This window comes from Falco cherrug, chromosome 3, assembly GCF_023634085.1.
Source record: "Falco cherrug isolate bFalChe1 chromosome 3, bFalChe1.pri, whole genome shotgun sequence".
Taxonomy (NCBI): Eukaryota; Metazoa; Chordata; class Aves; order Falconiformes; family Falconidae; genus Falco; species Falco cherrug.
This window is the reverse complement of record NC_073699.1, coordinates 103,824,491-103,850,129: the sequence shown is the minus strand read 5'-3', so window position 1 is coordinate 103,850,129 and position 25,639 is coordinate 103,824,491. Positions and strand designations below refer to the sequence as shown.

General features: G+C 40.7%; 1 protein-coding gene across 2 annotated transcripts in view; it reads left to right on the top strand.

The window, feature by feature from the left end:
- The window catches only part of RECK (reversion inducing cysteine rich protein with kazal motifs), a 66,319-nt gene that overhangs the window by 7,063 nt on the left and 33,617 nt on the right, over positions 1 to 25,639 (top strand). For both annotated transcript variants that reach the window (XR_008731591.1, XM_055706381.1), the window contains exons 3-6: positions 4,280 to 4,354; positions 8,560 to 8,596; positions 16,555 to 16,640; positions 18,679 to 18,726. Coding sequence is in view for 1 of the 2 variants with exons in the window: in XM_055706381.1 (XP_055562356.1) it covers positions 4,280 to 4,354; positions 8,560 to 8,596; positions 16,555 to 16,640; positions 18,679 to 18,726 (246 nt within the window). In the remaining variant the exon portion in view is untranslated. The remainder of the gene's footprint in view (positions 1 to 4,279; positions 4,355 to 8,559; positions 8,597 to 16,554; positions 16,641 to 18,678; positions 18,727 to 25,639) is intronic.

Here is a 25,639-nt window from a genome sequence, read left to right as displayed (position 1 = left end):
AAGCTCAGCTGGAGTTGAGGCTTACAGAGGATGTGAAGGGCAGCAAGAAATCCTGTGGCAGTAGTTAAAGGCTGAAGAAGGAAAAATGTGAGACTTGCTGAATGCAGCACGTGATTTAGTGTCAGCAAACACAGGTAAGGCAGAGGTACTGAATGCCTTCTTTCCTGAGTCTTTGTTAACAAGGTCTCCCCAGTCCTCTGTGCACAGAGACGGGGTCCAAGGAGGGATACTGCCAGTAGTAGGTGATACTTGGGTTGGGATTTACTTGAGAAAATCTGGCTTATGCAAGTCCATGGGACTGGATAGACTGTGTCTGAGGGTGCTGAGAGCGCTAGCTGCAAGGTTACACTCTATCATCTTTGAAAGGTTGTGGAACTTTGGGGAGGTCCCCAACGACTGGAGAAGCACAATGTGCCCATCTTAAAAAAATAATAAAAAAATTAAAAAATTTACAAAACCAACCAGAAACTCCCAAAGGATAGATCCCAATCCAGCAAACTGCAGGCTAGTAGTCTTCTCTTAAATCTCTGGGAAAATCATGGACAGAGTCCTCTCGGAACACATCTCTGAGCATGCGAGAGGTAAATCATGCCTGATAAACCTAATTGCCTTTGATCATAAGATTTGATTTCTGGATGAGGGGGAAAGAGTGGATGTCATTTGTGTTGATTCTAGCAAGCATTTCAACACTGTCTCCCTCAATATTTTAGTATCCATTTTAGGATAATACAGTTTTGATAATGGGCATCTAGATGAATAAAAAAAAAAGACTGGGTCATCACACTCAGAGATTAGAGGTTAGTGGGTCCTACTCTACCTGCAGGCTAATAAGAAGTGGGATACCCAAGAGGTCTGTCCTGGGACCTGTCCTGTTTAACATCTTTATTAATGACCTGGAGGAGGTGACAGATTCCACTGTTGTTGAGTTTTCAGGCAATACCAAGCTGGAAGGAAGAGTTGATAATCATAATGGCTTAATGGCAGGACTGTCATCCAGAGGGACCTGGACGGATGGAAGAAATTAGCAGACAGGAACTTAATGAAATTCAACAAGGACAAATGTAAAGTCCTGCACCTGGGAAGAAAGAATCGCTTGCAACAATATGAGTTGGAGATTGATTTGCTAGGGAGCAGATTTGCTGAAAAGGGACCCAGGGTACTGGTATACAGACAGCAAGCTGAGCGTGAGCCAGCAGTGTGCCCCAACACTACAGGAGGCATCCTGGGCAGTATTAACAGTGGCATAGCCAGTTGCTCTGGAGAAATGATTCTCCCCATTGAGTCAGCACTTGCTAATGGCATCTAGAATACCGTGTTCAGTTTTGTTACAAGAAAGACATCAGTTAACTGGAACAAGCTAGCAGAGAGTCACCGGGGTGATTTGGGCTGTAGCATGTGCCCTCCCTGGGGAGGCTGAGGGAGCTGCCTTTAGCCTGGGGAAGAAGGAGCACCTCAGAGCAGCCTTCCGATATGTGAAATAAGATTGCTCAGAAGGCAGGACAAGAGAGAGCAGTCATAAATTGATACTAGAGAGTTCCAGCTGGTTATGAGAATGAACTTTTCCACCATGAAAACAGAGAGGCCGTGCATTCTCCATTCCCAGGTGTTTTCACAACCTGACTGGATAAAGCCTTGAGGAATATGGTCTGGCCTTGTAGTTGACCCTGCTGTAAGCAGGAGAATGAAATAAATGATCTTCTGATACCCCTTCCAACCTGAATTATTTTATTCTATAACCCCAGAAGACCCCAAATACTACTGCAGTTCTTTTCTTGCTCTCATTTCTGAAACCAGTACTATTGTTTTCCTGCTTTTCTTTCCCTGAGTTTGTCATGTTGCAAATTTAGAACTGTACTGTGTTTCTCCTGAGAGATCTGAAATGCATCTGTGTTTGAGTTATTCCTATAATTTCCAGTTGTTTTACTTGGTTGGACTGCTAAAGGAACAAGGAGTCAAAATATGATTAATGTGGGACAAGGAAACAATTTGAAGTGTGCTGAGACTCAATTTGTGTTAACACTTCCGTGAAACTTTAAAAAACAAAACCAAAATAAAAACACCACCAAAATGATTGATGAGGTAAAGTCATCATGTAATAAACTCTGAAAATACTGCTACTGTTTTAAGGAAATGAGATGAGCAATGCTACAAAATGGTCTGAAGGGCACCTGGGGAAAAAAAGATAAATTTACATGATTCAGAATTGTGTATGGAAGTCAATAAGGTAAGGTAAGATTTCTTCCCAAGTGTAGCTGTGCAGAATAATTTAAGTTGGAAGAATCATTTTATCTAACCTCCGGCTCAGAGAGGTACTAGCTTCAGAATTGAGTCAGATTGATCAGGATCTCATTAGTCAAGTTCTGAATATCCTCAAGGATGGGCTCTCTGGGGAATCTGTTCCAGCACTGAACTACTCTCATGGTGAAGATGTTTTTTTTTCCCTTTGCATCCAGTCAGCATTTCTCTTGCTGCAACTCGTTACTTTTGCCGCTAATCCTTCCACTGTGAAACTCCGAGAACAGTCTGACTTCTCTTTTCCTGTAATCTGTCTGCAGGTACTGGAAGACAGGACTTGAGATCCCCCCCTGCTCCCTCTTAACCCTTCTTCAGTTTGAACAGATTCTTTCACCTTGGCCTGTGTGGGTATGTTGTCAAGCCCAGCACCTTTAGTGGCCTTCTGCTGGACTCTGCAGTTCATCAGTAATGTTCCTTGCACAAGGGATGGCACAGGGATGGGTTTGATGTTGCAGATGTGGCCTCAGCAGTGCCTAATGAAGAGAATGGTCATCTTCCTTTAACCCGCTGGCAGTGCTGTTGCTAACGAAGGGCAGTATGCTGTTAGCCTGCAGGGCTGCCTCGCAGCTGGCCCACCTTCAACTGACCATCCACCAGAACCCAATGCCCTTTTCTCCAAGGCTGGTTTCTGGACAGTGAGCACCCAGCCTTTACTGGCATGCGTGAGTTTATTCCATTTCAGCTGGAAGATTCTGGTTTGCCTTTGTTGAACTGCTTGAGTTTCTTGTCAGTGCATTGCTACAGCCCATTGAAACCTATCTGAGTGGCAGCTCCACCCTCGGGGATATTGATGACAGCTCCCAGTTTAGGCTCCTCTGTGTATCTGCTGAGGATTTTTTTCTGTCCCGTTGTCCAGCTTGTTAGTAAAGCCATTTATAGTATTGGTTTGGCTCTTATATTATACTGCTTCTAGGTAGCCAACACTTAGAAGACATTGAACGGCTGACTGGTAATCTTTGAACCTGCTGTCCAGGCAGTTTGTTGCCCGCCTTGTAGCCCACCCATCCCATCCATGTTTCACCAGTTTGGCTCTAAAGATATGGTGGGGAGACCATGCAAAAAACCTTTTTAAAGTCAAGGTAGGCAACATACACTGTTCTCTACCTTTTTACTAAACCAGTCTTATTGTTGTGGAAAGCTGACATGGTAAACTTGCCCTTGGTATGCCTGTACTGGCTGTTCCCAGTCACCTTCTTGTCTTTCATGTGCCCTGAAACTGCTTCTGCAAGGATTTGTCCCACAGTATTCCTGCAGGGTGAGGTTATGCTGAACAGCCTGTAATTCCCTGGATTATCCTTCTTGTCTTTCTAATGGGTATGATGTTTGTCTTTTTTCAGTCATCAGGAACCTCATCCAATCACCATGGCCTTTCAGAAAAGGTAGCAAAGCTGCCCTGTAAGGACAGTGACAGTGACTCACTCCTCAGGGTCCTCAGTTGCATCCCATCCAGTCTCATGGACTTCTGGACGTTCAGTGTGCTTAGGTGGTGCTTAACTTGATCTTGCTGTGCTGTGGGTAGTACTCAATCCCCAGTTAATTTTGGTAGTCTCTTTAACTAGTCTAGGTTTTGTTCGTCAAATTACTTGTTTCAGGGTTCTTTGAGAGGAGTTCAGTTGCCTGAGGTCATGTAAGATAGCAGGAGGGTAGGTAAGTAGAGTTGTATAATACAGAGGATTTCTGCCCCGCGTATCAAATGTTTTTCACACTGCCTATTCAATAGAAACTTTTTGATTGAAGTGTTTGAGGGAATTCTCATTCAGTTCAAAATATAAAAATCCTTTATTCATAAAAAAGTGCAACGTATTTGAAAGGCTATAGATACATAAAAGAAAATCTTAACTTTCATTGTTTACATATTAACTGTTAGCCAAAGTTGTCAAAAGGTAGATAGTAGTGAAACTAAAAAGACATTAAATTAATTGACAAAAGTATTCTATGTGTAGCTACATTCTACATGGTTTAAGGTGTGTTTTGTTTCTAACAGATTTTGTCTTCTAAAAGTGATTCCCGTTTGAAGCACTTACTGCAGCGAGCACCTGAGTATTGTCCAGAATCAATGGTAAGGCTTGCTAATATTTAATTAAATAAAACATAACAGCTAATTTTATATTAATAAATTTTGCTTGCAAAAAATTACTTGTATTTTATTTACTGAGTGAGTTTTGAGCAGGTAAAACGTGTGTTTGTCTTCAAGCTTTTTCTTGTTATGAGAACTAGAAAAATTATTATAATGAAATTTGATCCTCAAAGTAGGATTTTTTAAAATTTTTTGTGTGTGTGTGAAGCCTTCATATGTTACACTACTTGAAATAAGGTGGACTTGACAATTTTGTTAGGTATCCTGGTTGTGTAAGCTATGAAATGCAATGAAAATCTGACCTATGTTCTAAAAATTTGTGTTGGGTGATTGTCACTTGGTTATTGATGACAGTGACTTAAATAAGATCATGTGTTCCAGCTTGTGTATGGGACAAAGCTGTGAGTTCTTGATTGGGCTAAGGCGAGGAGACCCTCATAGCTGCTCTGAGTCGTTTCTGGCTGTATCTGACAAACTGAAATAATGCTTTTATTGGATAAGTAAGATTATGGTTTCCTAGAAGTGTATCACTAAAAAATTGTATAATGTAATGTGTTCCCTGTCAGCGATGATCTAACTGGGGGAGAGATAAGCACTGTCACTCAGATTGTAAATTCTGGAGTCTTATCTCTTGGCAGCTTAGAATATCTCAACAAATTCGCTGTCAGAAAGATTTGCTTTCTTCTTGTGATTTTTGTTACTTCTATACAGTACCAACACTGTTTCCAGCTAACCTAAAACATAAACTCAGCTCAAATGGGCAATATGTAGGAGTAGTACATCTGAGAATAACATTTTATAGGCAACTTTGCAAGAGTGTGTTTGCTTATAGATTTTTTCCTCCTGAGTGTCAAAAGTATGTTGTTTCAATGTTTTGTTTCTATGGGTCATCAGCTCTAAGGTCTTGGAAAATTATAGATGGCTGATGGTATGAGTAAAACCTGTGGCGTGAAAACATATCAAAGTGGTGAATAGCATTTGTTTTGGTAATGGTTTTCATCTTTTATTCCCTGACAGGAAGAGTAGGATCTATCTGTATAGTAAAGCAGTACATTTTTAGAAGACAGGATTGGAGAGTATCTGAAAGGGGGAAAATGATTGACACAATGATACTGTTGGTTTTTTTTAACCCCGATTACCATCTTTATAAATGGCAAGTCTACTGTACAGTGTGTATCTTAAATTAATATCCCTGAGCTGGTAATATTTATAAACTTTTATAAAAGACACTAGATCTAAAATAGTTAACATTTCAACTTAATACCATATTTCCTGTTTTCAGATACCACCTGTCTTTTGTTGGAGCAGGGTTCTGGTGACATTCCAAAGATGAGCAGATAGGTTTTGAATTTAATCAGGTGGTCTGTTTACTGGAGTACTCGTTACAGACATTGTGTCATCTGTGTTCCTTCAGGTAATATGATAGAAAGGGTATTGCCTGGTATCAGGTAATACAGTACCTGCCAACACAAGAGGTGACTTTATCATGTAATCATAGAGTAATTTAGATCGGAAAGGACCTGTAAGATTGAGTCCAACCATTAACCTTCTCATGAATTGAAGGAAGTAAATGGAATCAATGGTGGAAAGTAGCAGCTCTTGGCCCTTTTTTTTTTTTTTGAGCTGACTTTGACTTATCTAAGTGGGAAACACCCACAGATAAGGAGGAGAGGACCATCTTAGATCATTAGATACAGATCCATTGCAACTTTAGTCTCAAGTTATAAATTCCTGTGATGAGAGAATCACTGCATGACAGTAAGGCTTGCTGTCTCAATGTGATTGAATCGAACCTTTTGTTTTAAAGAATATGTTCAACGCTCTTTTCATTTAAGGCCCCTTGGTCGACCTTGGCTGCATGCCCAGGTGCTACCAAGCTGCTCTATCACTTCCCTTCCTCAGCTGGACAGGGGAGAGAAAATAGCATGAAAGGCTTGTGGGTTGAGATAAGGACAGGGAGGGATCAATCACGGATCACTGTCAGGGGCAAAACAGACTCAACTCAGGGAAATTAACTTAATTTGTTGCCAATCAAGGTGCTGCTGCTTCTCGGGCTCAGCTTTGCTCCTGGTTTCTCTGCCTCATCCCCTCTGGAGCAGCGCAGGGGGCCGGGGAATGGGGGCTGTGGTCAGTTCATTGCACATTGTCTCTGCTGCTCCTTCCTCCTCGTGCTCTTCTACTGCTCCAGCCTGGGGTCCCTTCCCATGGGCGACAGTCCTCCATGAACTTCTTCAATGTGGCTCCTTCCTGTGGGCTATGGTTCTTCACAAACTGCTCCAGCATGGGTCCCTCCTACAGGGTGCAGTCCTTCAGGAACAGCCTTCTCTGGTGTGGTCTCCTGTGGGGCTGCAAGTCCTGCCAGGAAACCTGCTCCAGCCTGGGCTCCTCTCCACGGGGTCATGGGTCCTGCTATAACCTGCTCCAACGTGGGCTGCTCTCCCCAGAGCCTGCCAGCTCTCTACAGGCTGCAGCTTCCTTCAGGGCACAGCCACACTGCGGCTTGTCAAGGACCCCACACCAGGGCAGGTGGATATCTGCTGTGCCATGGTCCTCCATGGGCTGAGGGGGACAGCCTGCTTCACCGTGGTCTTCACCGTGTGCTGTGCCAGTGCCTGGAGCACCTCCTCCCCATCCTACTGCACTGGCCTTGGTGTCTGCAGGGCTGTCTCTCTCAGATTCTCTTACTCCTCTCTTCCAGCTGCTGTTGCACAGCAGCTTTTACCTTTTCTTAAATGTCTTATCCCAGAGGTGCTACCAGCATCGCTGATGGGCTCGGTCCATCTTGGAGCCAGCTGGTACTGCCTGCATCAGACACTGGGGCAGCTTCTGGCATCTTCTGACATCTTCTTCACACAGCCACCCCAGTAGCCCTCCCACTACAAAAACCTTGCCACGTAAACTTAAAACACCCCTTAAGACTTGTCGCTTACTGCCTTATTCTCTGCAGAATTTTCCTCTGATTTCATCTAATTGGGGTTTTCCTAGTGTTTGCTTAAAAAATACTGAATTCAATGACATTGTACTAAAATACATGTCATCCTTCAAGGCTTTTCTGTACTCTTGTCTTTTTAATACTATACTGTGATCATATTGTCCAAGTTTAAGACTCCATTTGTAGGATGTTAAACATCTAACACACAGCATATAGGAACTCCTATAGCTTTTAATACTTCAGGCTTCTAACGCAGGGCACCCACTGTAACTGCGATATGTACTTCTGACAGTTGAACTAAAATTTTTGCCTTAGATGGAGTTCTTCCTCTGCTGGCTAAACCACCTTCTTCCAGGACATTTGTAATTTTATTGGGTGAGTAACATAATTTTACCTGTGGTAGACCAGTGTCTGACCTGAAATTTTTTTGTACTAGCCCCAGTGTAAAGAATCCCCTGTTATCAGCTTGTCTAGTAGTCTTGGTAGTAACAGTAATGACAAAGATAGGGACAGCAACTCTTTGGTAAGCTCTTCACCTTTTTCTTCTTTTTCTGTCAAAAAAAACCCAAACACCAAAACTTTTACAGAATTGTGCCACAAACAAAAAAGACACATTTACAGAATTCTTCTGCCTAATACCATCAGCCACCTAGGTGCATTTAGCAGGTCCTGTGCTTAGGACCAGCAGCGCTTTGCATTTGGGGTGAACCCAACAGATCCCTGTTGTAACTTTTCATGTTGGTAAACTTCACTTCTACAACTTTTTCTTCTGTGTATCTATCTTTCCCTGAAGCTACATTTCTGTAGTTTCTGGGGTACCTCAAACCCTCTTTCTTTTGTTTTGTGTGTGGTTGTTATGTGTTGTTTGGGTGGGTTTTTTTTAAGCTGGTGGAAAGGAGTGCTAGGGCAATAAACTTCTCTACAGGTCTTGGTCCTACATAAATCTTTTTCTTTGTCTAAACCGTTGCTATTAGTTCTCTAAACACTGGTGGAGAAAGTTGGCTAGCTAGCATATTCCAGATGATGACAGTATGTTCTGCTATTGACACCACACTCTGTAGATGGCAGCCTTCCTGTCAAAGCAAGCAGTACTTCTATCATGTAGCACTTCTTCAAAAGATGTTTTAAATAAAAGCATTTTTTTCCAATAAGATTTTTAAAAAACAGGGCCAAAACACTGAAAGTACTGTTTTGTGTCTGCTAGAAACTCTTATTCTGTGGAGTTACTTTTGCTTAATTGCATTTTACTTTTCAGGGAGAAGTGTGGGGTTGCATAAATTCTTCTTTGCCAGGTAAGAAATACTACTTTAATACTGAATTGTGTTGCTTTTTCACATATGCACGTTTTGATGTTGTCTACCACCTGCACCTATAGACTTAATGATAATTTAACTTTCAGTATGCTTCCATTATAAACTGTATTTGGTGTCTAGTTTCCTTTAGTCTGAACTGGGGTGCCTGTGCATTTTTTTAACACTTCCTTTCTTTTCCTGGTTAGAACATGTTTAATATGTTTGTATGATTAAATGTGTGCTTCTGTTGACACATTCAAGAAATATCAAAGGTTCTTTGGAGGTCTTCTATTATTTTTAGTTTCAGTATACTTCAGCCTGATCTATAAAACCATGGACTATTGCAACTTTGCTCTAGATGCAGTATAATTTTGAAAAAAACCCTGAGTAACGGGGAAATAGCAAGAGCTAGACAATTTAGAAGTGCAGAGGCTCAGATCAAGAAGCAAACTGCTTGGTAGATTTAGAAACTTGATTTAGAAAGTTAAAGCATAAATCACAAGATAGGACTGTTAAATTAAAAGGAGGGAACCTTAAAGGACATTAGCCACTACTCCCAAATTGTCTGCCTGTACTTTCTAAACTGGTGTGAGGCCTCTTCAGTGCCTTCATGGTAGAGTTCTACTGTCCTCTTGAATTACGGAAACAATAACTTCTTCAGTGGTGGTGTAAATTGTAGTTTAGTCCTGTGATAAAAATGAAATCTTCCTGTAGTATCCTGAGCTTGTATCCTGAACTTTGTACCTGCACGAAGCCAGTTGCTTTTCATTCTTCATGCACGTGAAGTTGTTACTGTTTTCTCCTTCTTTGACATGAGGCATTTTTAACATTCTTTTGAGCATTCTCCAGTGATTCTGTGCACTGTAGGATTTTGTACGTGAGCGGTGTGTGTACAGGACAGCATTACAGGGGAAGCTCTTACTCCCTTTCTGTGGAGTCGGTGCAGCCGCCTGCCCCTGCGGTGCCCACATGCCAGCGCCCAGCATTGGGGACAAGCAGGAGGCATGAGAGTCTGTGGGCAGTTACAGGGCTGCAGTGTTATTGGGGTTGCAGGGACATGGCAGGAGGGTCCCATAGCGGGAGGGCTGTGATGGGCAGGTACGGGAACGACTGGTCTGGAAGTGGAGGGGTGGGGGGGAGTGGGGGGTGTGGGGCGGGGAGCTGCCCTCTGTGCAAGAGTGTAACTGGCACGTGTGGAGCTCTGCCTGGGGATTGATGATGAGCCGGCGGGGAGCAGCACACGGGCCTGCGAGTGGCGTAGTGCAGGTATGCCAGCGTGTCAGTGAGTGGCCCAGCCTGGGTGGTGCTGTGGGTGTCAGGTGCAGGCTGCTGCATCAGGAAGCAGTGGCAGAGGAGGCCACCTTTGTACAGCTGGCAGAAGTCTAGTGTTCACAGGTGCTGATGCTCATGGGCAACTATAATCACTCTGGTACCTTTTGAAGAGACAACACAGAAGGGCACAGGCAATCTGCTTGGAAGAATCCCATGGGATATGGCCCTGGAGAGAAGAGGGATACAAGAGAGCTGGTTGGTTTTCAGGGATCACCTTGTCCAAGCTCCAGTTACATATGTGATGGAGTTAGAAAAATCAGAGTCCATCAGGACTTGATCCTGGTGAGGTGTGTGAAGGACAGCCAGAAAGATCCCCTGTTTCTTTAACTGCATCAGCAGCAAAAGGAAGGCTAGCGGGAACGAGAGCCTGGTGCTGAATGGGCAGGAAACCTGGTGACAGGTGACACTGAAAAGGCCATGGCCGCTTTTGCCTCAGTCTTTACTGGTAAGGTAAGCCTTCAGGAATGCCAGATCCCTGAGACCAGCAGTAAAGTCCAGAGCAAGGAAGACCTGCGCGTGAAGGAGGAGGATCAGGTTAGCTAATATTTAAGCAAACTGAACACCAGTCTGTGAGACCTGCTGGATGGCCTTACACGCTGACTAACATCATCGCAAGGTCACTCTCAATATTGTTTGAAAGGTCATGGTTGTTGAGAGAGGATGCTGAGGACTGGGAGAAAGTGAATGTCACTCCTGCCTGTAGGTAGGAAGGGCAAGGAGGACCTGGGGAGCTACAGGCTGGTCGGTCTCACCTCAAACCCTGGGAAGGTAATGGAGCAGATCCTCCTGCAAACAGTTTCCAGACATGTCATGGACAAGAAGGTGATTGGTTACAGTCAGCATGGATTTATGAAGGGGAAATCATGCTTTAACCAACCCCGTAAGCCTCCATGATGAGACGACTGGCTTGTTAGATGATAGGAAAGCATTGGACGTTGTCTGTCTCAATTTAGTAAGGCTTTCAGCACTGTTTTTTATAACATCTGTATAGACAAACTGATGAGGCATGGGCTGGATAAGTGGATAGTGGAGGTGGGCTGAAAACTGGCTGAACTGTTGGGCTCACAGGTTTGCAATCAGCAGCACAGAGTCCAGCTGGAGGCCAGTGTTCCAGGGGCTGATGCTGGGTCTAGTCCTGTTTAACATCATTAATGATGGGACAGGGTGCACCCTCAGTGTATTTTCAGGTGATACAGAACTGGGAGGAGAGGCTGCTAGACCAGATAGTTGTGCTGCTACTCAGAGGGATGTTGGCAAGATGGAGAAGTGGCCAGACAGGAACCTCATGAAGTTCCAAAAAAAAAGAAATGCAAAGTCCTGTGCTTGGTGACAGCCCATGCTCCACAGCACACAGGAGGCTGGCCAGCTGGAAAGCAGCTTTGTAGAAACATACATGGGGATTCTGGTGGACAGCGAGTGGAACGTGGCCCAGCAAAGGCCAACAGCACCCAGGCTGCATTAGGGAGAATGTTGCCAGCAGGTCAAGGGAGGTGATCCTTCCCCTCTGCTCAGCATTGATGAGACTGCATCAGGGATACTGTGTCCAGTTCTGAGTGTCTCAGTACAAGAAAGCTATGAACACACTGGAGCAAGTCCAGCAAAGAGACATTTAAGATGAATAAGGGGCTGGGACATCTGTGAGGACAGGCTGAGAGAGCCTGTTACCATTGACAAGAGGAGAAAGCTGATGGGGGTGAATCTTATGGATGTCTAATTATCTGATGGAAGCATGTAAAGAAGATGGAGCCATGCCCTTCTCAGTGGTGTCCAGTGATAACTCAAAATGTGGTATCTCAGTGGTATCCCAAGAGGCAGTGAGTACTGATTGAATAACAGTAACTTCCATTTAAACATAAGAAAAAAAACTTTTTTACTCGAAGTATCATTGAACCGTGGAAGAGGTTGCTCAGAGAGGTTTGGGAGTCTCCATCTGTGGAGGTATTCAAAACCTTATTGGGCATGGTCCCAGGCAGTTTGCTCTAGCTGACCTTGCTTTGAGCAGGGAGGTTGGACTAAACAATCTCCAGAGGTTCCTTCTGACCACAGTGATTCTGTGGTTTTCTTTCTGATTTTTCTCCCCGACACCTACCCTCAGTACAGGAAGTATTTCATAACAATTTAGAATGGGGCCACAAACTGAGATTTTACTGGATCAGCATCTCAGATTTTTCATAGTACAGCATCCACAAAGTGTGTTCATACACACATGTGCAGATGCGCACACACTGATGAAACTGTATACAGCCCCCCCAACACCAGCGTTGTCATGGACAGCTGCAGAATATTGACTGGATAAACTGACTTCGGTAGTTTCTTTCTTTCTTAACGGCTCTATGACATGCCTGGCAATTTAGTTAAGAATGCAGGTGGAAACCTGTTTTGCATATGGGTTTCAATGGCATTTTATCATAACACAACATATAAGGCAGAGTCCCAAATGACTTGGATGTATCAAGCAGTGAATTATGTGCTTTTTGTGTATTTTCATTATATTTTGTGTTTTCTTTTCTTCCATTCCTTCCCCACAGCAACTTGGCATTACTGATCTGTGTTAAAATTTTGAAATGGTTTGATTCGCTACAAGTTTGATTGTAACGTCATCACAGTAGCTACCTTAAAATGTTAATATTCTCACAGCTACCGCTTGAGCTACCGTTCTATTTCACATTTGTTTCCACTTCCTTAAACCCATTATGGTGGTCTTCTATTAACTTTCTTTTATGTCTCATCCTCACAAAACACTGTAAGTCTTTATTTATTGTTTCTGCCAAGGCAGTGTTGTAAGCCTTAACTACTTAAGACTAGGTATTCAGGAATGTAAGTATTGTCTGAAAGAAAATTATTTTTCCATGTTTTCTGAAAACAAGTATCATTAATTTTTCAGAGTTTGTTTATTAAATACAGTAGGCCTACAGAACATGCATTATTTTTTGGGACTTGTCTAGGAAATTAAAGTTTATGACCACGCACCCATAATACCCTTCAAGAAACTGCTTACTAAAGATGCTTGAGGGACCCCCAGCTGGGGATGGGGGGACAGAGAGCAAACCCAGCAACCTATAATTCCAGATGATAACTATGTTCCAATTTTAAGCTGTATCATTTTCTGTAAGCAGACTGTAGAAAACTTCAAAGAGACAAGAAAATTCTGACTTGCACCCTTCTTGACACATAGAGCTCTTGAACATGAGAAACCTAGTTGTTTTTTAATGGTTTTTTTTCCATCTTCCTTTTTGTTTTCCTCCCCAGTTTCCTCAGGATCATAGTGATTCAGCATTTCTCAGACATTTTCAGAATGCAGAATGTTTGTCTCATCACAAAATAAATGTTTTAGAGGTGACATTCTCATTTTTCACGTTTATGCAACTTCTTATATCTGTTTCTGACTTCAGTACTCTTGTGGAGACCACAGTAAAATATAAGGATGAAAAGTGTGTGCGTGTTGTTAATCATCTCGCTAATGTGATGTGGCTTCTGGAAACTTTCTGGAGATGTGGGACAAGAGCCTGTGTTATGCAACTAGATGATTTTTTTATAGTTCAGGGATCTATATCATACTTAGATCAGTTAATTTGGTGAATAATCAGAACAATGGATGCCAATCAGTTAGTTGTGCACTGAAGGTGTATTTCTAGATGAAAACACATGTGCTTTAATTACCTTGACTGGAAAATGAATTTACAAGTTTGCTGTATTAAAACTGCGGTTCAGTTTTTTTGAGGATGTGACATCAGTTTTTTCTCCACAAGCTTGTCTGCTTCTCGTAAATAACCTGGGAAGAGGGCCACTTGCTAAGAAAATAATATGGCTGAAACTTATCAGCACTCTTAATTTGGCATGTATTTGTAGCTTGCTTCATTCTTTTAGCACAGTTTAGTTCCAGTAAAAGTATGCCTGAAAATCACAGACTCTGTATTGCACAAAATCAACGGATGCTGGAATCACTGGTGCCTATTGAGTGGCGACATTGCCCCCAAAGCTGTACAGCTGTATTTATGATGTGTTTCTCCTGGATGTAGCTGTTTATTGCAGAAATCTTGTTTTCATATTGCACATGATATTTTATGTTTTTTAGATTGCTTACACATTACAATATCAATCCTTGTAATAAATATTCTACCAAACGTTACTGTTCTGATTGAGTCTCTGTATAGCTTCACATATGAAAGTTACGTAGAAACAAGAGCTAGACCTGAAATAGGATGTAGTGAGTAGTTGATTTGGCAATTAACTGTACATACATAGTTAAACGTATGTGCATGACTTCCATGCAGACGTGCATTTACTTTTGGAATTAGTTTTAAATTGTGCATCAGATGCTGAATTTTTGAACATTGATTACAAACTATTGATTGTTATACAACAGCCGTCTCTTTGGTGCTTTCAAAAAGATGCTTAGTCTCTGAAAAACTGATTCCATACCCCAATTATGGGAGTGGAAAGTGAGCTGAATTTGCAGTTGTTCGTGGCCTTCACAGCTGCTTTGAATTAGTTTGGGCTGGAGAGGTGAGCCAATACTCTGAATAGATGTAAAGAGGATTTGGACAGTCTCCAAGAAGACCAGTACCTGGCTGGCCTGCAGTGCCTCCAAGTCTGGACCCTTCAGGCGACATGTGGCCATGTCACGCTGGCAGGCTGCAGGCTGCGTGGGAAGCTGTTTTTCACCTTGCCTCGCTGCTCCCTCCACCTGCTGCGCCATCCTGCTACCTTGTGTCAAGCAGTAAGGTTTTGACTTGCCTTTTAATAAATGTAATTAATAGTGTAATTTTCTGGGGAAATATGTTAATTTAGGTGAAGATTTTTCTCCTCCTTCTCCAGTACAAATTCACTGTTGGTGTGTTTTCTTAATTTGCCCATCAGAATGTTGTGAAAGGCTGATACTAGTAAGACTTTCTATGCCACCTGTGCTTGTAAAGATGACAAAGTGTATTTTAAAGGCAGTTTTGTTCATGATCAATACCTACTTGTGATTTTTTTCCATTGATTGCAATGATTTCTAATGACCTTATTTCCAGTATTTTCTTAGCATTTGCATTTAAGCTTACTGGTTTCACTCCTAGCTCTTTCATGTCCCTTTTTTTAAAGCTGGGCATCCCATGTGACTTTTCTGAATAGGCATTTCTACTAGGCTTAAGAGCATTTTCTTAAATTAAGTGGTTGAGTATTTTACTTCATACTTCTTTTTTTCTACATAAAGGATATAATTTGTGCGTGTCCTAAAATACTGCTTTATTTTTATAATATTCATGACAAAAAATGAGCGGTTCATTTGAGCTGGATAAGAAAAAGGTATAATGAATTTCCCACAGCTGCTGGGCAGCTGCATAGGTTAAACCTTCCCTTTAATCATTTCTATCTTTGAATTATGTGAGAAATAGATACAGGAACGCATTCTTCTTTTACTTGATTTCTGATGTCTTGAGAACATCAGAAAATCTGTTTTTGTGAATAGATCAAGAGGATGGAACAAATTATGGCAGCAGTTTGCTGTTCTGTGTAACTTTATGGTAAGAAATGAGGATAATGGGAATAGTGAAATAAATGGAAAAAGAGGAACAGGGACATGGGAAACTTCTATTGAAGATAATTGGGGGGGATAAACTACTCAAGTAGTGTCATGGTTAACCCTGGTGGGCAGCGATCGCTCCCCTGCCAGTGGGGTAGAGGCAGGGGAACAAGAAGGGTAGAAGTGAGAAGACCTGCAGGTTGAGATAAAGACAGTTTGTAATTAAATAATGGAAGAAAAAACAAAACAAACAAAAAAAAGCGAGAAATAAAAAGAAAAACAGATGACACAAAAGAAAACAATTACTTGCCACCAGCTGCCTGCTGGCCAGCCAGTCCCCAAGCCTTGGCAGCCCCTGCCAACCACACCACCCCGCCCCCCAGCTGTACATGCTGAGCATGAGGGCGCATGGCCTGGGACACCCCTCGGTCAGGGGGGGCAGCTGTCCCAGCCGTGCCCCCTCCCAGCGCCCGGTGCCCCCCAGCTGCTCGCGGTGGGGCGGGTGGGGAGCGGAGGAGCCCTTGGCTCAGTGTAAGCACCACCCAGCAATAACGAGAACATCCCTGTGTTATCAGTGCTGCTCCCAGCACAGATCAAACCACAGCCCCACAGCAGCCACTGTGGAGAAGTTTAACTCCATCCTGAGCAAAACCAGTACAGGGAGCTTGAAGAAAAAGTAAGAAACACATTTTGCATTCAGTTGGTAGAAAATTATGATATTGAAACCAACATGAGGATGTGTCTGTAGGAGGCAGTGTTGATTTTAATGAGGTCTTTCTCTGTTGGCTTATATTTCAGATTAGATAAATTATCAAACTCTGGTAACTTCCAGTGAACATATAAAATAGTGTGTGTAAAGCATGTTTAAACTCAGTGTATAGAAAGTACTTTATAATTGCCAAGTTCAGTATTTTTCAAGGTACAGACTTGCTCTTTCCTTGCTTAAAGTTGGTTTGGAATGACTTCATAAATTCCAATAAAAATGGAATCTGTAAATGGCCTTCTTGAATGAGAATGGGATTATCAAATTTGAAAAGTAATTGACTTCTGGGGAGGGAAGGGAAAATGATGGCATAGTTTCTCTTTCAAATGTAATATGTACTGTCATTTATTTTCAAAGGAGTTTTGAAGAAGTCTGATGGGTGGGTTGGATTAGGTTGCTGTGAGCTAGCTATTACTGTGGAATGTCGCCAAGCATGTAAACAGGTAAGGCCTTCTAATTGTTTTTCTGTGGTTAATAAAAAATTCATGTTGAATTCATTTATGTATTAGCATTTGTGAACTTCAGGCTTAATGCATTTTTTATGTCAAAATCAAATTACCACATAAATTCCTTTCAAAATTGCAAAATAAGCCTAGATACTTCCCAGAAGGTACTACTGGTGATAAATGCCAGCAACAGAATTCCAAAACATGAAAAAAATTATGTTTTTAAAGTTAATTTTCAGCAAAAAAGTGAAAGTTCAAGTCTACTGAGATGATCACCTAGTTAAAAACAAAAAAAAATCGCGAGTTTGGGGACGCGGGAGGATTTCTGGGGTATGTATTTTCAGCTGTGCTGTAGGACTAGGCAGCTTGCTGTGGCTCTGTGAGCCTGACGAAGGCGTTTTAAGACCTTAGGGGTACCGTGCCTTCCTACTACTTCATAGTAACTGATTGAATCCATAAAGATGCTGAAGTTCTTTTTGGTTATACTAAACTTAATTTCTTGAATATTTTTTTTGTCACAATCTCTACATGAAAGTTGTTATTTTAGAACAACAGTGCTGAGTGGAAGGCAACATGTGGCTGTTACTAAGCTCTCCTTTTTTTGCGGTGTAATGTTAGTGATGCAAGATAGGGTTGTAACCACAAAATAGATTTTTATGCCTCTTCGAAAAGGTTTTTATTCATCAGGTGGATGAAAATTGGTTTTGGTGTTAACTGTATCACTGGGTTTTGTCAAGTGACAATTATAAGCATAGTACGTAAGCTTAGCAATGGCCTTTTTATTAAAAATCTGTGAAGCATTTTGTGGTTTTATTTTTTTCCCAAACACATACTTGTGACCTTAAAAACATCTTCACAGTCAAAGAGCATATATTTATCATCATCCTTGTAACTCTATTCTGGAGCACAGACATACTTGGACCAGCAGCTTACTGCAAGTTGTCATGCAAAAAAACACCAAAAGATGCTACCTTCACCTAAAAGCATGTATTTTAAAATGTTTGACAAGAGATGAGCAGTAAGTACACAAACTGAGTAGTGTGGAAGAGATGAGGAGCAAGTAAACAAACTGTGTACTTTGGATCTTCTGAAAAGAAGATACACACATCTGTTCCTAAATGTATTTTTTAGCAAAATTTTCAAATTTATCCTAATGTTTTATTTTTGCAGACTTGATAAAACTAATTCTGTTTATTGCAGTGTCCTATGAATCGTTTCTCATTGTTCTCAGAATCAGGTGCTGTATTGTCCGATTGCACACTGCTGTCTCAGAATCCTTGCTGTAGTTTGTACTTCAGCCCACTTGGGTTGATACATTTCATATTATTTTCATTTAAACTAAAATATAGATTCTTGCCAAAAGTTAGGGATAATGGGAAATGTTAGGAATTAATTTTGATTTTTGGAACTTGAGGGGGGTTTGGAGGCATTTTGAAGGTGGTGAAATGGTAGGTCCAAGGTCAGACTTTACCCTGGTATTTTAAATTACTACAGGGGAGAATAGCTGATGTTAGTAGTAATAATAGTAATTAACTCAGAGTATCAGTTATGTGAAAAGGGAGCAAGAGTTGCTCTGCAGAAAAAAACTGATCTGCAGTTTGAAGGGAGAGTATGTGCAACTCGCTTTGACAATAGGAACTGCAAGACTGTGCACAAGAGGGCGGAGAAGGGAGAAAGGGACGTAAGTGGTACTGAGCATGCAGGATGAGATTTTTACCTTCAAGTTCTTCCATTTCCTAAATAAATTTCTTGTATTCTGCTCTATCTGGTAGACCTTATGAAAACAAAGTTGCTTTGTGTACTTCCAGTATCAATGAACTTGGGGCAGAAAAACAAGGGTTTGTTTTTTAATTAAATGTAGTATGGGCAGTCATGGTTTCTGCTTTTTTCTTAAAGTTTTACATGTAAAAAGGACCATTTAAATAGATCATGAATCCATGATTATCACAGTTAGTATAAAGGTAGAATTGTCTTTATTTTGCAACATGATTTTACTGTCTTCTACTTAAAATGGAGAAAATTATTTGTCTTTCAGGCTTCTGCAAAGACTGATGTCTTAAAGGTCTGCAGGAAGGAATATGAGGTATGTGTGTATGTGTATATGTGTCTGGATATATCTTACTAAAAATCAGCTATTTCATAAATTCTGTGAAAGATACCCTGTAGAAAAGCGAAAGTCCAGTCTCCTTATAGTCATATTTCTGGATATACTCATTTTCATCCAAATGTAGCTTACCTCTCTCTACAGTTTTGGTGGAAGTATAGTTCTCTGTAAAAAAGACCTTTTTTTAGATTTGCATATATCTTAATTTGAATGAAAAAGATGCAGCTTTCAAAATGGAGACATGGATTCCAAAAACATTTGTTTCATAGGAGTTCTGATGAAAGTTGACATTCATTTTGAGAATTTGTTCCATCAGAAACCTTTCAGCTTCTTTAGTGGGAGGGTCAGCTTAAAAATGACCTAAAGAAATAAACTCAGGAAAGAATAAACTTTTAAGTATTCTATCCTAATTTAAGTAATTTCAAATGAATAATTTTTTGTAGCATCAGTGATACTGTTAACGCTTGCAATTATTTTTACTGTTATGCTCTTAATCATCAGGAAGTTCTCAGAAATCTGCCTTTACCTGTATTATTTTTAACACAGTTTGTAGAAATGTTGCTCTGCTAGGACTTCCTTTTTTTCAATCTGTTTCTTAATTAAAAGCCAGATTCCTCCTCCCCGCCTTTCATCTCATTTCCTCCTACCCTGAGTTAGGTAGTCCTGTATAAATTCTGCTCATAATCAACAGTTTAGGATATCAGGCAATTCTGTGTTCTCTTGATTTGGGCAGAAGCATAGCAGGTTTCCTGTTTTTCCAGAAAACATAAAATTCCTCCCCCCACCCCGTCCATTTATCTAAACAATCTACGGAATATTTTCCTAGACCCTTGACTGTTGAAGTTACCATAGCTTGTTGTCTAAAAATGAAATTTCATTTTAAGTAGTTCTGTCTCCTCTCATGCTGGGATATGCTATACTGTCAACATCTGTAAGCTTCTCCTCTACTGTGCTGGTCTGTTTCCTTCTTTTTTTCTGAATTTCTGCATTGCTATAGGAAGTTGGCCAATATGGGTTGAAGGAGAACGGGAGAGGAAAGGTAAGAGATTAAAGAATGACTACGAAATGGTGATGGTCATCTTATTTAGTTTTTCTAGATTGTGTTTTTCCAGGTTTTTTCTGGAATTTTGCAGTGGGTCCCTCTTACTCAAGAGTGATCTTGCTGTGAATGTACAGAAAACCTTAACTCTTCCTGCCTGGGCAACACTAAAAGAGAAGGAGAGGTTGAAAAATGATGGAAGAAGGAATCAGTCTTCTGGCAGGTGAAAAAGGAAAGAGAACTTTTTTAATGAGCACTAGGAGTAGTAGATACAGATACTGTGTTAGGGACAGAAATTAATTATGACATAGTAGATCGTTAGTTATTACAGAATTTTGTATGACAGTGGTTTTTCCTATGTGCCTAGGCTTACAGGTACTCATGAGAAATAGCACTTACAATGCTCTCGAGACCATTGGTTATATACAAGTCCAGGAAGTTTTCCCTAAGTTAGGAGATTCCAAAAAATACTTCTGGAGGGAACCTGTGCTTTTTCACACCCTAGTCATTCTTTCTCCTTTTTTTAAAAACAAATTTTTTTCTTGCTACCTTGGTGAATGTGCCCTGCTCCTTCTGTAGTCTGTGAGTAGCTTCTGTGTCTGTGACTGGTACCATACTTTGTATTTGGTTGGATCGGCTGGGGAAGAAGTTGAGGAAGTGGTTAGTTTAAACTGAAAGATGTGAGAGAAGATCAGGAGCAGGCTGTGATTTGCATACATTCGATGTCATACATTCAGTGTTTGCCATTGTGTTTTAAGAGTTCATGCTTCATTCACTAAAAATGACATACAATTTGAAAACTAATTTACAATATAGATCATAGTGATTGTTTTATCAGCTCTCAAGCCTGTTATTGAGGCATTGAATATATAAGTATATGACATGTAAGTAAAACCTAGCTGAATTAAGAATATGAAAGTATATAATACCTTTTTGTGAACACTCTCATAGCTCACCAACTTTCGTAGCTTGCTTACATATTCATATAAGGATTCCCAGGAGGATTTTCCCAAGCTTCTTAAAATAATTTACTGAACTGTGCATAGTACTTCTCTGTAATCTTTTGAGATTAGGGAGGCAACTTCAGGAGTTACCTTTCAGCTTCCCACTAAATTAGTGAGCATGAAGAATGAGGTAAGTCTTTGAGGGCAGGGCAGAGGATTCAGGCAGTGAAACCCCCTCCCCCAAACCCCAGGCAGGAGGTGTGACCAAGTCTGAAGTCGCTAAGCGGAGTCTCAGGTTGTACAGTAGGAGAATAACTTTAGCATTGATGTGCCAGCTTTTAACAAGACTAATTGAAGATGCTTTTTCTGCTGAGCGTATGTTTCTGAATTACTGTTACTGTAAATATTTATGAAGTTGTGATTCCTCTAATCTGGAAATTTTACTACATTTTAGAAATTATTTATATTGTCATAAACTATTCGGTTTTGACCAGTGCATTGAAGATTGTGTATCCTCTTAAACTTTTATTTTCAAGTACCATTGCATACAGAAATTTAAAAATTTAACACAACTTGTTGAGTATTTTTGAGTATTACTGAAACGTACTTTATTTGCCTTCTTCCAAAAAATTTTATTCTGGTAGTCCTTTTTCCCCATCTGCTTCTCAGATACTCATTTTGTCATCTTCATTTTTCTCTAGTTCTATGTGTCTCAACTCTTTATCTTTCACTACTTCTTCCAGCTTTCTGCTGTCCTGTTCATCTTCCTCTAAAAAGAAGGTAGGTAATAGTCAAAGGAAGAAGAAAAAAAGAAGTGGAGAATGGATTGTATGTAGGATTTTCTGATTTTCCTATTTTAAAAAGTTTTGTGTAAAGTTGAGGTTCATTCTTTGAAAAGAACACATGGATTACATGCTTGGAGGAGTAACTGAAAATAGTTTATAAAGCTTGAAGTAAGCTGTAAAAGCTTTATTATTGCATTTAAGCTCACACTTCTTTTTTCTGTGCATGGAAAGTGTATTACTAACATTTCTGCCAGATTGCAGCTCTTGAGCCTCTGCACTGTATTCTGTGAGTTCACCTCTCTGCACATTAAGAACTCCAGGTCTTATTTCATGTACTAAGAAAGACATTCAGACTTCTGTAGTTAACTGGTATTACGGGAGCTTTGCTGCAGCAGAGCACTAGTAACATCTGCCAGTTATTTAGCTTCTGCTCTTAAAACTGTTTTTGACACACAGTAGTAAAGCCATCTGATGTCTCGGGGCTGTTCAAAGGTATTTTTGCTCTCTCAGATTTGAACACTATTTAGCTTAATCTGACTTTGTTTGCTTACAGTTTTTAAAAACTGAAACTTCAGATGCAGTGCCTGCAGCTTCCAGTGCTGCAGTAGGGATTCAGAGAAGTATGCGCTGTGCTACCGTATTGGCTTGGTTTATCTCCTAGGGTCTTATGATCCTGCTTTGTGCTGAGGTTTTAGTGAGTGCTGGCTACTAGTTACCCCTTCTGAAAAATGCAGCCAGCAGTTTTTACTTCTTATCTAATTGTTTGTGCAGATTATTTGGAAGCAATAGATTATAACTCAAGGAGCTGTTTAGGCCATCGTTTAGGAAAAGGTTCCAAAACAGTTTTAGTGAACTCTAAGGCACGTGGCCATGTGTGGCCTGTGGAAGTACTACTAAAGAAATTCAGGGTCGACTCTGACCATATACCGCACGTTGTAGCCAGGATTTTTTTCATCTTGCCTGCTGGTGCTTTTTGTCTCAATTCTATTCTGTTCAAAGAAAGTTGGTAGAATACTCAGCGATCTTGCCAGAATTTAAGTTCCAGTGATTTTGTTCTACCTTACTGTGCAAGTGTTCCCACTTCTTTACTGGTTTACATAATTGAGGAAAATCTTGGCCTTACTTGTTAATTACTGCAAGTTTTTAAAGTTTTTAACAGATGTGCACCATCATTTGAAACTTCAGCTGATTCCACTAAACCTTAGTATGTTACCTTCTGACTTTATCTTCTGTTGATAAATTGGAAGATTAAATGAACTCAAGGAGAGATTAACAGGACTTTCATTGCAAGGAGTGAAGCATTTTGTTTCCTAGTGTGTTTGTTAACTATATGTAATGCTTCTAAATTAAGATGGCCTTAATTGGATAGGACCTATATTCAAGTATTTGACAGGGTTAGGTTGCCCAAGACAACAGTACTAAACTTATTTTTCTGCCAGAGCTAGCAGAATACTGATATCATGATAATTTTTAGGAAGGAAAATAATTGATTTTTTAGCAAAATACTCTTAATTTCTGGTATGAAAGAACAATTTCACTGTCGCTTTTCATTCAAGGCGCAGGCGGTGGCCATTTAGAGAAAGTGCGCTTGTAATACACAAGCATGCCTTCTAATGCAGAAGACTTCTTCCTTTAGCAAATGTTCTGCTCTGTTTGTGTGCATGCATTTTGGGTTTTGAGCCGTTACCTGCAGCTGATGAGCTCCAAAAAGAGCGAAACCAGTTAGGTCCTGCAGTACTGGCTAAAATCTTTCTTCAGGGAGCTTCTGATGAAGAACACTGGACAATGTTTGTGCTGGATAAACTTCAGTTGCCTTTTTCAATTTCCGTAACATCAAAAGATCTTTGTGACTGTTTTCTTGAAGGCATACACAGTTGTGTTGCCTGTGTCTGCCTGCTGCTTTCCATTCCTTCTGTGTTTAGTCGTATTGGCTTTAATCACCAATTCCAGCAACATTTGGTTTTAAAAAAAAGTGTCTGAAAGATTAGATTAATGCACAAGTAAAATATCATGTTTGTATTTTATAAATTCAAATATTGCCATCTTTGCTCACTTAACATGTTTATTCACAAGCTGAAAATGGCCTGTCAGACTCATGTGTGGACAGTATTGCCTTTTAATCCTCATTTTCCCAGATTTTGATGATTTAGTTCTTCCTTTAAAGAGAAAATCCAATTTCTGCTCTTCTGTTTTTTATGGGATTTGTTTGGTTTTGCTTTTCCTTACCTATATCTCTGGTTTATCTTTTGCTTTGTTTTCTCTTTCTTTTCTGCCAGTGCCCTAGCAGATTCAGAAGGACGCTTGAGTGGGTCAAAAAGCTGCTGATTTCTTAAATATGAGTGCTGCTGTACTGGAGATGGGCATTAATCCTGTGTTCTGTAATGAAGTTAAGATTAGTAACTGAAATCAGACCGACTCTTTAATGCGGTTATCGGCTTGATTTATGAGCAGGTGGCTACACATTAATTTTATTTTTTTTAAGATTCTCTTACATCTGTGTAGCTATGCTCCCCACATGTGTACCTGTACTTTTTGGAAAGCGAGCAGTTACCCAGAGCTACACAAAGATCAGTCAGCCCCTCGCTAGCACTGTGTTCTGTGGTGGCTACAGGCGCTGCAGGTTCATGGGACGTGGCGAGTTGCTGTCACAACTCCAGGTGGCTGTCGTGCTTTCTGTGCCTTCCTGCAACTGCCCTTCTGCCACAGATTCCCTCCCATAGATAACCTGACCAATATACTTCTCCTTATCTTACTCTGCCTCTGGCTTCTGGCAGGTCCGTCTAAAAGGTGATACTTCAAAGATTATTCTGTTCTACACCTGTTGAAATCACTGTTTTAAATTCCTAGGAGATGAGAAAAAGGAGTTCTCAGCAGGGTTACTGAGAAAACTCAGGCCCTGAGAAGACAATTAGTGCCAGAGCTGGTGTAAAGGCATACACAAGACTACACAACTGGGAACAGGGAGAGAGAGTTGAAAACAAGGTGAAAAAGAGAAGACCGCCTGCTCTTAACAGACACAGAAGCATTATTGTGGTGATTCAGCGGTCTGTGGAACTATAGTTTCAAAGCACAGAAAGAATAAGATTTCTTATCTGGTTCGGGCATCCTGCCTGTTTAAAATTGGTGTGTAAAATTGCTGTAAGATGATTTTGTCTCAGCTTGAGTCCTCCTTTAGAGGAGGAATGTTGGTAGACACCATAATCCTCTGAATGTTCTCCTGTTTTTGTGCGGTTACAAACTGCAATCTAATCTAACAGGGCTGGTGACACTGTTATCTCTGAACTGCTTTGTAATAACTTTCTGTGTTAACATTCAACTTCTAAATAACATGGCAATTTCTAGCTGAGTTTATAGCAGCATTACACCATGATTCTAAGTATTGTTTGTGCTAACAGTAGGTCAAGTACTTATGTGTAACCATGACAGACAGACCTCAGCCTTTCCAGGAGCCCCTGCTATCCCTGAGCATTAATAGTTACAGTGATGCTTTCTGCCTGGTGGGTTTGCTTGCCATGTTCCAGTGCGTGGTACAGAGTGGGTGTGGAGAAGTCTTAATTTCAGCAGCTTCTAAAGACAGTCAGTTTTGGGTCAGAGCGATGTTTATATGGCAGTTCCTATCTGACAGTTGTTTCTCGTTTCATACATGGAAGGTCCCAAAGAAACCAGGTGGCTGCGTTGGAACAGTGACTTTCTGATAACCATTTGTTGGAACTCATTGAGAAGGATGTATGGTGCTATAAAAATGACATGAGCCTTTAGTCAACAGTATAAATCTGTTCTTTACAGATACGGGATAGTGATTCTGTCTACACGTTCTGTTTTCATGAGTTCTCTGGTCCCTCATCCCTGTTACACAGATGAAGGGTTGACAGGATTTGCTTTGTGGGTAGTAAAGAGGGAAAATCTAAAGTGAATCAGATGAAAACTTGCTGCTGGGATGAGGAATGCTGCTGCAAATTCCTTCTCAGTCTCAGAGAAATTATGCAGGATCTGTGCCCTTGGGATAAAAGATCTACAATTTGGTAGAGGATATTAGAAGAATGAGAACAAAATGTCTGAATTGTTACTCCATGAGGTTTTGGACCTTGTTTTCTGTAAGGCAAACACGTAATTTTTGTGTGAGG